Source organism: Apis cerana, linkage group LG13 (assembly GCF_029169275.1).
Source record: "Apis cerana isolate GH-2021 linkage group LG13, AcerK_1.0, whole genome shotgun sequence".
Taxonomy (NCBI): Eukaryota; Metazoa; Arthropoda; class Insecta; order Hymenoptera; family Apidae; genus Apis; species Apis cerana.
In genome coordinates, this window is record NC_083864.1 from 4,893,769 (window position 1) to 4,907,056 (window position 13,288).

The 13,288-nt window shown below is 36.7% G+C and overlaps 2 protein-coding genes across 10 annotated transcripts in view; both read left to right on the forward strand.

Annotated features, from left to right (window-relative positions):
• Positions 1-6,343, forward strand: part of LOC107997472 (5-hydroxytryptamine receptor) — a 104,591-nt gene extending 98,248 nt beyond the window's left edge. For 7 of the 8 annotated variants that reach the window (XM_062083735.1, XM_062083733.1, XM_062083738.1 and 4 more), the window contains 4 exons: positions 1,903-2,046; positions 2,783-2,938; positions 3,157-3,317; positions 3,641-6,343. In XM_062083735.1, the coding sequence (XP_061939719.1) occupies positions 1,903-2,046; positions 2,783-2,938; positions 3,157-3,317; positions 3,641-4,133 (954 nt within the window). In that variant the 3' untranslated portion in view covers positions 4,134-6,343. The remainder of the gene's footprint in view (positions 1-1,902; positions 2,047-2,782; positions 2,939-3,156; positions 3,318-3,640) is intronic. The other variant, XM_062083740.1, reaches the window with a different exon arrangement.
• Positions 6,344-6,500: 157 nt separating this feature from the next.
• On the forward strand, positions 6,501-12,701 carry LOC107997471 (membrane metallo-endopeptidase-like 1). 2 transcript variants are annotated; one of them, XM_062083715.1, is made up of 18 exons: positions 6,501-7,240; positions 7,853-7,941; positions 8,022-8,183; positions 8,246-8,329; positions 8,565-8,770; positions 8,820-9,056; positions 9,138-9,230; positions 9,314-9,455; positions 9,510-9,621; positions 10,465-10,555; positions 10,630-10,806; positions 10,883-10,983; positions 11,052-11,110; positions 11,189-11,240; positions 11,316-11,383; positions 11,447-11,586; positions 11,656-11,823; positions 11,944-12,701. In XM_062083715.1, the coding sequence occupies exons 1-18, from the start codon at positions 7,221-7,223 to the stop codon at positions 12,124-12,126; spliced, it is 2,184 nt and encodes a 727-aa protein (XP_061939699.1). In that variant the 5' UTR covers positions 6,501-7,220; the 3' UTR covers positions 12,127-12,701. The 2 variants fall into 2 exon arrangements, with proteins under 2 accessions (XP_061939699.1, XP_061939700.1); XM_062083716.1 differs by having other exon boundaries at positions 8,832-9,056.
• The last annotated feature ends 587 nt before the right edge of the window (positions 12,702-13,288 follow it).

Here is a 13,288-nt window from a genome sequence, read left to right on the forward strand (position 1 = left end):
CATTATAAGTAATATTTTTCTAAAGGTAAACATATCTATCGTGTAATTTACCTTGGAACTTGGTTTGAATCCTATTAAAACTAGGAAAATTTTGAACCGCTACAGCAGCTTCGAAAATAATCAACGATCGTTAAAAGCGTGGAACCTTAACCTTTGAAACGCTTTCCGATTTATCTCGATACGACTATTGGTTCCTGAAATATCGTCGTGCAAAAAAAGGAAAGTAATTTTTAATGTTAAATTATCTCCAATCTTGTCGGATCTTATTCTGGATCTCTCGCCTCGTCTCACTGATCTGTCTCAAACTCCAGACGAAACAGACGCGATTCCTGCAAGAACGCAATGCACGATTTCTGGGGGGAAAAAAATATAAACTCGTATCGCGAGGCTTATAAATCTCTTCGTTAAACTCTTGAAATTCGTACATCTCGGATCGAGATATCGAAAATGAAAACAAGAAAGCGACTTCGATGGGACAATTTTCTCTAATTTTCTGACAATCGATTTTGATGACAAAATTTTTAGCTTCTTTTCGCGATTTTTTATATAGAAAAATTTATCAGAAGTTTCTCACTGTCGTCGTGATACGAAGTACAAAGTGCAAATTTAAATTTATTTAATCTTACATTTTTATACTTGCATTGTGCCGACAAATGTAATAATAAACATGCAAGCGATTAAAAATGATTAAAAACACTTGCCATCATCGTGCAATATGTTCCCGTAATAACGAATGTATTTAAGTACTTAAAATAAACATGCTAATATCACGCACGCGTTGTTAGTGGGAATTTTTTTCAATTAAAAGTTATATACACGACAATCGAGCCCGTGAATTCTATCAAAATCGATGCTTTCGCGCTTTTCTCTACTCTTTTTTATACGAAACAGCGAACAGCGCGGCGAAGAAATTTACGCATTTATACGCGTGTCCTCGTAACGTTTTACAGAGCGAAAAGATACGGCGTAGAATGGAATTTAGAAAAGTTAGCGTGTTTGTAACGAGACGCGTGTGTTATTTACATTGACAGTTTCACTGTCTGCACGTGTGGCAAATTGGAAATGAGTATGCTGTGTAGTTTGCGCTTGTCACAGAGAGGAGCACGAGAATTTCCATGTCGACAGGATCCCGTTGAAGGCACGATACCCAGCCGCTGCTTCGAGTTTCGCGATAGTTAGCGGGAATTTCTAGCGTGGAGAGTCCACCACTACAGCAATTTTCATTATGTCGTCTGTTATTACTATAGTTTCCGTCGTAGAAGCTGATATTACAATTTCAGGCCGTGAGATCCTTCGTTTCTCTGTTTTCATTACCATATTTTCTCCTATAGGAAACGTTGTAATTAGACTTTCCCATCAAATACAGCGGAATGATGCTCGGCGAAACTGGAATGACGTTCCGCTAATGACTTTATTCCCGTTTCGAATAATATTCAAGAAACGAGAAATTGCACGCGAAACAGCTAACAAGCCGAGCAATACCGATGAAAAAATTTCTCTGTCGCGGTTATAAGATCGATTCTTCGTCCGTACACACACACACACACACACACACACACACACATATATATATATATATACTTGCAGAATAAATTTTTACGGTGATGAACAATCGAATTATCCGCGTGCACGTGTGTTGTGTACACGACTCGACTATACGAAACTGGAAAAATTTGACGTCCATCGTAAATCTCTTGCCGTGCTATCGTACTCTTTCATCCGCGCCAGATGTTAAAAATTTACCATAAAAGATTTTACGATGGCACGTATGTACGACGCTCGAACGTTGTCCAAATGAAAGTTAGCGAGCCAGTCGAAAGTTTTAGGATCCACGTGGCCGTCGAACGACATCGGGAAGATGACACGAGCGATCCCTAACAGATAATTCTGTTATTATTGCAGATAAACTCGGAATGGTCGCTCGGGCCCGAGCTTTGCGACATGTGGACCAGCAGCGACGTTCTCTGCTGCACTGCCTCGATATTGCATCTGGTGGCTATCGCGGTCGACAGATATTGGGCAGTCACCGATCTCAATTATATACAGGTTAATTAACACTGTCGCGGTAGATAGTCGGTGGATGGACGAGAATGGCAACGAGTGGCAAACTTACGTCGAAGGGATGACGGGAGAAGAGGAAGGGATTAAATAGATTAGGTCGTATATCGATCCTAGGGACGCGATTCCGAGGCAATCGAGGCATCTTTGTACGATGCAATTGATAAAAAATGGCGTGTACAAGCGTGGAATCGTTCATTTCATTTTTCCTCCTCCGAAGAATTCGTATCGTGCGAGAATGCGGCTCCGTTTCTTCGGAGGGAATCGTAGATTCGATCGAGATCTCTTTGCTTACAAATTTTTCCTTCGCGCCGATAAATACGTACGAATAAAGTGAATCCACGGGAGAAATATAATTTATCGAGATTCGTGATACGTATCCGGTAATTAATCTAGTCTTATCGACGACGGCCAATAACTAATCGAACCTAAATCCTATGACACCTGCTACAGATACCCGCATGTTCGGGATAGCGTTACCGAAATCCTAGGCTTAGAATCTCGATAATAACGTTGCAACACAGTCACCTGATTATCCGTGATGCGATCGAGTTATTTCAATCTTGAAACGTAACGTTCGACATGCCGACCCCGATCTCGCCGGATATTATCTCGGGCAAGATGTTATAAAAATATTCCGGTGTAGGAGGAAGAATCCGGACGGTATGAGGGCTCGCCAATTCTCGATATGTGATAACCGGTGAAAGAATTTCTTTACTTCCAGGCGAGGAATCCACGACGGATTGGTATGTTGATCGTCGCCGTCTGGGTGGTGTCCTTAGGAATCTCGTTGGCGCCCCAACTTGGATGGAAGGATCCTGATTATTTAGATCGTATAGCGGACGGGACTTGTCTGGTGTCGCAGGATCCCGCATACCAGGTACCCGCTTCTTCATAAATCACAAAAATCTTCCTTTCGAGTTATTTCGAGAAATTGCACCCGTCCTTTCGGTCGAAATTCTTTTTTTCCTTTTTCCCTTTTTCGATAAATATGAACGAATCGATAGAACGGAAAACACGAGTGGTGATAATTTAAAAAAAAAGCGTAGGTATTTTGACGAGATTTAAGAATAAAGAATTTCTTAAAATACTTTTCAGATCTTCGCCACTTGCGCGACGTTCTATCTACCCTTGTTGGTTATTCTATTCCTGTACTGGAGGATATTTCAAGCGGCGCGGAAGCGGATCAGAAGGAGGCCGGGAACCATTGTGCAGCCAGCTCGTGAAAGAAGAGGCATCCTTAGATACGTCACAAAAAGGTTCCGCTTCTCTCCCACATGACTCTGAATAGATACACGGTTGCGAGACTCGTTAAGTTGCTTAACTTATCCTCCTTCGTCCCCCTCTATTCATAATTTCCAACGTGGCTGTTGTACCCTCTCGCTCCGGATTAATTACTCCCCTGTATATACGCGTATACTCGTTAAAAAATCATCATCGTGGATCTCAATCTCGTTGAGTGAACCCTGAACAACGTTCCAAGTTCGAGAATTACTTTATCCGACCCCGTTTTCCCGAATAAACAAATCTTCCCCGTTGATTTCGAAATCGACGCTTGCGTCAATCCGAATTAATTTTGCAGACCGAGGGAGGAATCGACAGCGTTCACGATAACGAGATCCACGCCGGATCATTCGTCGATCTCGCCTGAGAAATCGTCGTCTTACAACGGGGCGAACGCGACCCAGTCGACCACGGTCACCCCGTCCACCGTTTCGACGACCACCACCACCACCACCACCACGACAGTGACGAATCCTTCGAGCAGCCACTCGACCCACTCGTCGAGCAAGAGGACCCGCGACACGATCGAGTCGAAGCGCGAGAAGAAAGCCGCGAAAACGCTCGCGATAATCACAGGGGCTTTCGTCGCGTGTTGGTTGCCTTTCTTCGTTGTAGCGTTGCTCCGCGCCACTTGCCAAGTCTGCGAGCCACCTGAGCTCATAGCAAGCGTCTTCCTGTGGCTGGGCTATTTCAACAGCACCCTGAACCCTGTGATATACACCGTATTCTCACCAGAGTTCAGGCAAGCCTTCAAGAGGATGCTTTGCGGTGGTTCCAGGATAATTCGCTGACAGTGGATTTAAATCTCGCGCCAGTCGCGTATGAACTGAGAGAGAGAGAGAGAGAGAATGATTGAGCGAGAGAGAGACGGGATATGCGTGTGGACGGATGCGTCGCGTGTACATAAGACGGTTCAATATTCTAACTCCTTCCTCTCTCCTTTTTAGATAGCGTTCGGATATCGCGGTACTTAGAGGCGAAACCCTTAGAGAGCCCGTAGATAGATTCCCTTCCCCTCCCCCACCCTCCCCTTCGGAAACTTTCCGCTGGAAATGACAAGTTTAACGAGCGGATCCGGATAACTTTCGCCATTCGACCGGAAAGTTTCGCGCGATTTTTCGAAAACGATGGACGGACGGATGGGCGGACGATGGTGATCCGGCAACGTGCGATTGTTTCCATCGAAGCGACGGTATCCGGGATAACGCTGCATCTTATAATAACGCGAGAGAAATTCTCTGTTCGAAATAGCTCCGCATTTTTCCGATACGTCTATTAAAAACAAAAAAAAAAGAAAAAGAAAAAAAAACGCTCTTTTATCTATTAAGGGTTTTTGGTTGACGAAAATCACGAGGAGAGAAGAGACGACGAGCGCCCACTCGGTCTCGAACGTGTTACGATCAAAAGGGGGGGAAAATGGGGAGAAAGAGACAGAGATCGATTCTCGAGAAATGTCGAGATGGTGGATTGCCAATGATCCAGTTGACACCTCCGTTTCGATAGATTATTTTAGATTATATATTATATAAGATTTCGATCGTCTTTGCGAGGAGCGGAGGTTGATACTCGCGAGATACGAGAACGATGTTGTTCGTTCAATTTATATCGTGTTTTATAAAATCCACTCGTGAGATCGTGCGTTTGTCGAGGCACGGGTCGAGAGGAAAGAGATAATCAGAGATGGAGCAATTTTTTCCCCGATTGCCCGTACCGATTGCTCGAAACCGGTTGGTGTTACGCAATACACAAATGTCGCGTGCAAATTGTACAGACGCTCGTTTATTTCGTTGCTGCTCACGAAATCGTTCCGCGATTCTCACTTAAACGATTTAAATAAGGATAGAGTGTTAGATATCATCGGCGGCCAAAAGAATAAATAATAGATGGTCGATTTCTCTTCGTGAAAAGAAAAGAAAAAGAAAAAGAAAAAGAAACAAAAAAAAAGTGAAAAAAAGGTATCGTAGTTTCCGTACCGATGTTTCCATCGAATTCTCGCGTGTGACGGCGACGCGTTAACGCCGTTTCTATTGTAAATACAAATGGGATTTCTATAGGAAAAAAGGTATCCCTCACCACCCCCTCTGAACTACCGAATGCGAGATCGGTAATAAAACGAGGCGGCCAGGCCGATCCAGCCTGCGCCAGCTAGTTCGCATCGTTGTTCTCGAGTAGAAGAGAGTGGACGAGATTTTTGCGCTTCCGTGTCACGATTTGCTCACGAGTTCGATCTTCGCGCCAATCACAATTTCTGGAAACGATCGTCTTCCACGATGTTCTTTTTTCACGATTCCACGATCGTGAATTCGTACGAATTACTTTGTTTCACTTTTTCTCTTTCTTCCTTGAATACTTTCATCCGTCGAATTCCACTTCCCTTCTTTGAAACTTTTCCAATTATCGAATATTCCTCGGTTACAAAGAAATTCGCTTCGAAGCTTTCTCGTTTCGACTTTGAAATTTTAATTTTCCTCTTTCACGCGCGTCGCGTAAAAGATCGTATCGACGATCGTCCGATAACGCCTTACCACGTACGAAATACGGATACTCTATCCACACTAGCGAGTTTCGAGGATTATTGTTTGAGGGGAGACAGAGACAAAGAGATCGAAACGAAAGAAAAGGGAAAGAAGAGGGAAGAGACGTGTGATTAATAAATCGCAATCAGAGTGCACAGTTATCCGGAGATTCGATTATCAGCTTCTGATCGCGCCCTTTTTTTTCGATGATGCGATCTTTGAAATTAAACGGGACGAAGATTATATACGGTGTTCGAAAGTAAAGTAAAAAGGGGGAAAAAAAGCGAATAGCACGTACGAGTATCAGAAAAAAAAGGAAGATAGCAAATTAAAAAAAAGGAGGAAAAATACGAGAAGCAAGGAAAGCTGGAACGTTTACAACGATGCTTCGTATGTATAATATTTATTTCTTTGCAATCACTGATGTAAATAAATGCAACAGTTTCAAAACGGTTGGCCGAGTCGCTCGGTTGACGTCAACTCGATATTCTGTGCTTTGCCTCCCATCATTTTATCCGTCCTCTTTCTTTTATTTCATTATTTTTTTTTCTTCTTTTAAACTACTGTTTATCAATTTATTTTCTTTCGCTTTCAAAGAAAAGTGGAATATAAATATTTTTCGCTTCTTTCCGTTATCGGCTTCTCGCTTCTCGCTTCTCGAACGCGAGAATTCTTGTCGAAATTTATAACGAATTTATAACGAAAATTCTTTGACAAAATTGCTACGTTGTTAAATTCTACGTCGAGCATCGACGTTAATTATTAGAGCGACATCGTTGGTATAATATATACATATATTATACAAGAGTGTTGCCCCGTAATTGGACAATATGTCTTTATTATTTTGCACAACGATGCAACGATGTCATCGTCCACCAAACTGCCTGATGAAACATTACTCGGTATCTGCAGAAACGTTCGAGTCAACGGTCAGGAAATACCGAAATACCGATGATTATTCCCTAATCGAGAATTGGCGATATTGACAATCGAGGATCCCTCGTTTTGACACGGGAAATTAAATAAAATATTTATTCGAATCTCTTTGAATGGGAGAGTATTTATAGACGGAGAGTAAAATCGATTCGCGTTTATGATTTGATAATGTAAATGCGATGGATAGAAATAGCATCGAGATTAATTTACCATTAGCGTATGATAAATGCCTCGTGTAAACTGATATAAATACCCGTGTGAACATCATTCGAACGAGCTATTAACAACGATATCGCGTACCGCCTCCGTGTTACAAAATTATTATCGGTTATTCGGTTCTCCAAAGTATATTTGTTTCGTTCTCGAAATTCGTGCTCGATAATCAGTTTCGTTTCGAACACGAAGCGGTACAGTTTCGAGAGAACGATGGTGCTGGAGATTTGGTTGTACGTGGTTATTTCAATTCTCTTTCCTTTTCATCTCGACACATTAAAATTAAAATTGTTGCATATGAAATGATCGATTTTACAAATATACGTAATAAGTAAATAATTAAATATCATCGTGTTAAATAATAATTTTGTTGAGCGTCAATTTAAAAGCTTGAAGCAAGCTTGAACGCAATATCGAATGGTATTTTATCATTTTATTATAACAAAAAATAAAATAAAATAATGCAAGGAAATTCAGTTGGAGTTAAGTCGTTTCTCTTATTAATTTCGAAACGAAATGGATAAAAGTTGAAAACGATCTATCAATTGATGTTAAAATTTAAATTAGCGAATATAAATGTTAAAAATGTGTGCGGAGGTATAATAACAATCAATTTTAAATGTGATTCCGATTTCAATCTTTGTAATTAATTTAATTTTAATCAATTGCAATTTTAACAGATAGAATATATTTGATTAATTGAATCAAGCTTTAATCAATATTATTCTCAATAAAATATCAAACATCGATAATTTTATCAAGGATTCGATCGTCCCATTTGCAACAATTTAATGATACGATGACGATTATAAAATTTGAAAATTATTATTTCGTTTATTACACAGATTTTCTTTAATAATTTTCATCGATGCCGGAGCGATCGATATTAGAAACGACTTATTAAGCTGTTCAACGAGGGAATGCAAAGACTTTGGTAAAGTTTTCAATTTCGAAAACTCGGCGTGAATGGAAAAGTTTTAAGAAAATACTTTCCGTTTTTACGATATTAAACAGGTAGGAAGATAATAACGAACATGAACGCCTCCGTGGATCCGTGCGTGGACTTTTATGAATATGCATGCGGCAATTGGCCGAGAACGCATACACTTCCGGCTGATGAGAATTCCTGGCAAATGCGAGCCGCCTCTGATGAAGAGAACAAACGAAAAGTCGAGGGTAAGTTTTTAATTCGGCCAACTCCCGTTTCCGAACTAAAACGAAGAAAAACGATTTTTCAGAGATGTTGAAGTTGGAATTACGAGGCGATGAAATTCCTTCCGTAAAAGTAGCGAAGCAGTGGTATAAAACATGCATGAATACAGGTAGCGATCAAATTCATCAAACGAAATAATTGTTGAATGTTAAGGAAGGGAGGAAAATTAATTCGAGATTAAAAGAAATGTCGAAACGATAAATATTTTGGGGAAAAAAGTACGAAAATATCTATTGATGGTTTTTTTTTTTTTTTAATTTTTCGATTCAATGTACGAATATATGATCCGAGTATTTCTTAAGTACTTTCGATCGGTTCGAAAATAAGTTTTCGATGGCTGTTAGAGGATGCAAACAAACGAGGCATGGAGCCATTAGTGTCGATGTTGGATAAAATTGGTGGATGGCCGATGATAATGGAACGAAACGAGTGGAACGGACAGAAATGGCAGAATATAGACGATTATTACGCTCATTTAAGAGGATCGAATTTATTACACGATATCCGGGTCACGGTATATGGTAGAGATTCTAAAGAGAAGAGTGTAATGGTAAGTAATCGATTTTCCAACAATTCTCTTAGAATTATTTAAAATTCAGTTCAAAATTCAGTTGGACGTTCCTGATATGCCGTTGTACTCGTGGATGCTGCGAGAATATTTCGACGCCGAGAATGAGACGATTAACAAACAAGATTTCAGAAAGGCGGAAAAATATTGGGATTGGATTTCAAAAATAGTTTCGAGAATATCCCAGGCTGCAGGTTTTAATATAACGAAATCTCAGCTGGAAGAAGACATTGAGGATATATTTAGTTTCGAATGGAAGCTATTAAAGGTTTCTTTTTTCTTTTTTTACAAATTTTCTTTACAAACGAGATATTGCACAAATTTTGTGTAAAATTATCATTTTCTCTAGATAAGTAGTTTAGTAGACGATTATGTAAATATGACTGTGGGAGATTTTCAAATATGGTACGATCATTTAAACCCACGCACAGGAAATTCTATGGTGAGTAATTTGAATCTTATTTTTAACTTTTTTTCGAAAAATTCTTATCAGTCATTAAATAATAGAAAAAGTATTTGTTACAGGTGAATTGGACGGATAAAATAATTAATATTTTTAAAGAATCGGGTATCGATATTTCAAACGATACATCGATAAAAATAACTTCTCCCGGTTATTTCAAAAAATTAGTCCCTCTGCTCGACGAGACTTCGACAAGAACTATAGGTAAGGGTAATTATTCTTTTTAAATTTATCTTTCATATTTTGCATCTCGAACAGTAAATTTCCTTCATTGGAGCTTCGTCTCGTCGATTATCACGAGGACTACCGACGAAATGAGAGAATTGAACGCCAAAATGGTCGAAAGCGATCCAGACGAGCAGGAATCTAGGTTCGTATATCGTTCTGATTAATAAAAAAAAAGAATTCGTACAAAAATCAGTACAATTCGAGTAGTTCTCCAGTATATTTGAAGCAGCTATGAAGAGTGGAACGAATTACGGTACAATTTAGATTATGTAGCAGCACGTAGCTGTTATTTAATTTGAATAAACGTGAATTAAACATGTAATAGTCAACACAATTCGAATGGTAGGATTTTTTAGCATATTTAAAGCAGCTATGAAAAGTGTTGGAGCTGTGCTATTAAATTTAATTTGAATTAAACGCGTATTAAATACGTAATGGTCAACACAATTCGAGTGGTAGGATTTTTTAATTATTTGAAGCAATTATGAAAAGTGGAGTTATATCATTAAATATAATTTGAACGTGTAAAGATCAACACAACAATTCGAGTGGAATAGAATTCTTCGGTATATTTGAAGCAGCTATGGAGAGTGGAATAAATTACGGATACGTATCTAATTTAGATTATGGATAGCACATAATAGCTATTTAATTTGAATTAAACGTGTATTAAATACGTAATAGTCAACACAATTCGAGTGGTAGGATTTTTTAATTATTTGAAGCAATTATGGAAAGTGAAGTTACGTCATTAAATATAATTTAAATTAGACGTGTATTAGACGTGTAAAGGTCAACGCAATTCGAGTGGAATAGAATTCTTCAGTATATTTGAAACAGCTATGGGGAGTGGAACGAATTACGGATACGTATCCAATTTAGATTGTGACGTGTACGAATGTAGCACGTGGCGGTCATTTAATTTGAATTAGCTGGACACGAGTGCGATTGTATTAACGTGTGATTGTTTTAAAATTATTTGCAGGTCGGATTTGTGCATTAAGGAAGGAAAGATTACGGAAGTGATTGCTTACGAATTTGTGAGAAGATATTTTTCTAACGATATGATAGATATGGTAAAATTTCTTTATATGTGGAGAAAGCACGAAAAAAGATCGTGAGATGAAATTTTTAAATTTTGATTAATTAGACGATGAATGCGTTGAATGATATAGAAGAGGAAATGAAAGTGGATATAAAAGAATCGAATTGGGCGAGCGAGGAGATAAAAGGTTTCGCTTTGAGAAAAATTAAATCCATAAAGAAGAATATTGGTTATCCGGATTGGTACAACAACGCGTCCATCATGGAAAATTATTTTGGCAATGTATGTCAGATTCTTTTATTGTTGGAAATTTTTAAAAAATTTTAAAGATTTATGATTTAATTTTCTTTGCTTGCAGCTTACTATGGGATCGACGTATTTCGAAAATGCTTTGAGATTTCAGAAATTTTATAAATTAAAGGAATTACGATTTTTGAAATATAAAGATTTAGCAAAATCGTAAATATCAATAATGATCAATTTTGATTAAGATTAAATCAAGATGCTTATTTTCTCTTTTTGTGTAGGTGGATTATTGATCCTTTGACGATCAATGCTTTTTACTTAAGCGAATCGAATTCGATCAGTAAGTATCATTCAATTTTCATAATTTATATACGTAATATGATTAAACTATAAGATTTTTATTTCTATAATTATATAGCGGTACCTCTGGCCAATCTACAGAAACCATTTTTCAGCAAGAATCAGCCGAAGTAAAAATCTGTTAAAATTATTAATTATTATTTCATGCGATTATTAATCGTTTAATTATAATATCTCTTCTGCAGTACGATCAATTATGCATTGACTGGATTTTTACTGGCTCATGAATTATATCATTCCTTTGATGAATTAAGTGAGTAATTTTTCATTAAATTTTTTGTTCAATATCTTATTACATGTACAAAATATTTTTCAGAACGTTTTTTTAATGAACATGGAAAAAAGATAAATTGGCCAAAAACAATGACAAACAAATATTATAAAAGCGCTCAATGTTTTATCGACCAGTATAATAATTATACTTTGAATGGCACATCTTCTGGCATAAAAATTAACGTAATATTTTATATTCCATCGATAAGAGATTTTTAAAGGACTATTATTGACACGTTAATTATCTAACAGAATTATGGCAATCAAACTTTTGATGAAAATATGCCAGACACTATGGGATTGAGAACTGCATACAAAGCATATAAAAGAAGGGAAACGATAAATGGGAAATCAGAAGCAGCATTGCCTGGATTAGAAATGTTCAACAACGATCAAATTTTCTTCTTATCGTCTGCCAATGTACGTATTTCAATTAAAATAAAATTTTTCCATAAAATCGATTTCTATAATTTTAATAACCGTAATATTTCACTTTTTATTTTATCTTATTTATCTTGTTTTTTTTTCTCTTTTCTTTAGTTATGGTGTGAAAATAGAGATTCCGAAACAGCAATAACGGAAGCTAAATTAGATGTGCACAGTATCGCACGATTAAGATCCATTGGCGCCCTTTCAAACAATCAAAATTTTGCGGATGCATTTTCGTGCCCCATTGGCAGTCCTATGAATCGTGAAAAAAAGTGCAACATTTGGAAAATATAATGGGAATACTTATTAAATATATATATATATAAGAATTCATCTTATACATTTGCGTGCGGTCATTGAACGCGATCCCCATTTCGATTCTGTGCTCTTTCCCCCTCCCCCTTGGAATCACCACGCTATACTTTCCGACGCGAACTCAACGTAGTAGAGCAAAAGCATCGGCACGACCCACATCTACATAACATAGTTTATTTTTATTTTCTTTGTTAAATATATTGTATATTTTTTATTACTAATCAAATCAAATAACAATCTATTACTTATGTTATAAAAATGATTTATTAATCAATTCGAAGAATATAATAAAATAGAAGATAGAAATTTAACACAAGAAGATTGTTATTTGATTTATACAAAAAAATTTTAATTGAAAAATTGTAATTAAAAATTATATTATATATTATTTATATATCTGACTTATATGTAATTTAATAAATATTTGAATAGTTTTAGTTTATAAGTTAAGTTTTTTCAAATAATGTAATATGTAATAATTGTATATTTTATGTAATTTAACTATGTAAACTTTAATGTTTAATAAACGTATATATTATACATTTTTACATACATTTCTTGTTTATTCTTTATTTTTTCCCCTTTATTTCCCCTTCCTAATAATATAACAATAAAAAAGTCTATCTTAATAAAAAGTAAGTATATTAAATTTTATAATTAGTATTAAGTAAAATGCTGAAAAAAGTGTTGTTTCTGGAAGTGCCAGTTTTTTCAGAAGTGTTAAAAAGGTAAGTATAAAAAAAGATAAACATGAGAAAGGTAAGTATAAAGGTAAGTATAAAGGTAAGTACACAAATATAATAAAATTTCATACATAAATTAATTTTTCGTCAAAAATTCGATTTTGTATTAGGAGAACATGATACGATAGGAGGTCTTATATTTTACATTTTCTTAAATATCTCCTAAACTAATCGTTTTTCGCTATATATGGCCTAATACTTTTTTATAGAGAATACAGAGACGCATCGATTGACGCATTAAAAAATATACGATTCCATTAAGCAAATAAAACTGACGTTGATAAGTTTTTTATGGGTCCATCTACGAAAAAACTGAGATCACCAGAATGTAGCCCTTTCGAAACCATTCAACTTTTATTCCAAGCATTTTTTCGTATTCTGAATAGTAAGCGAGATAT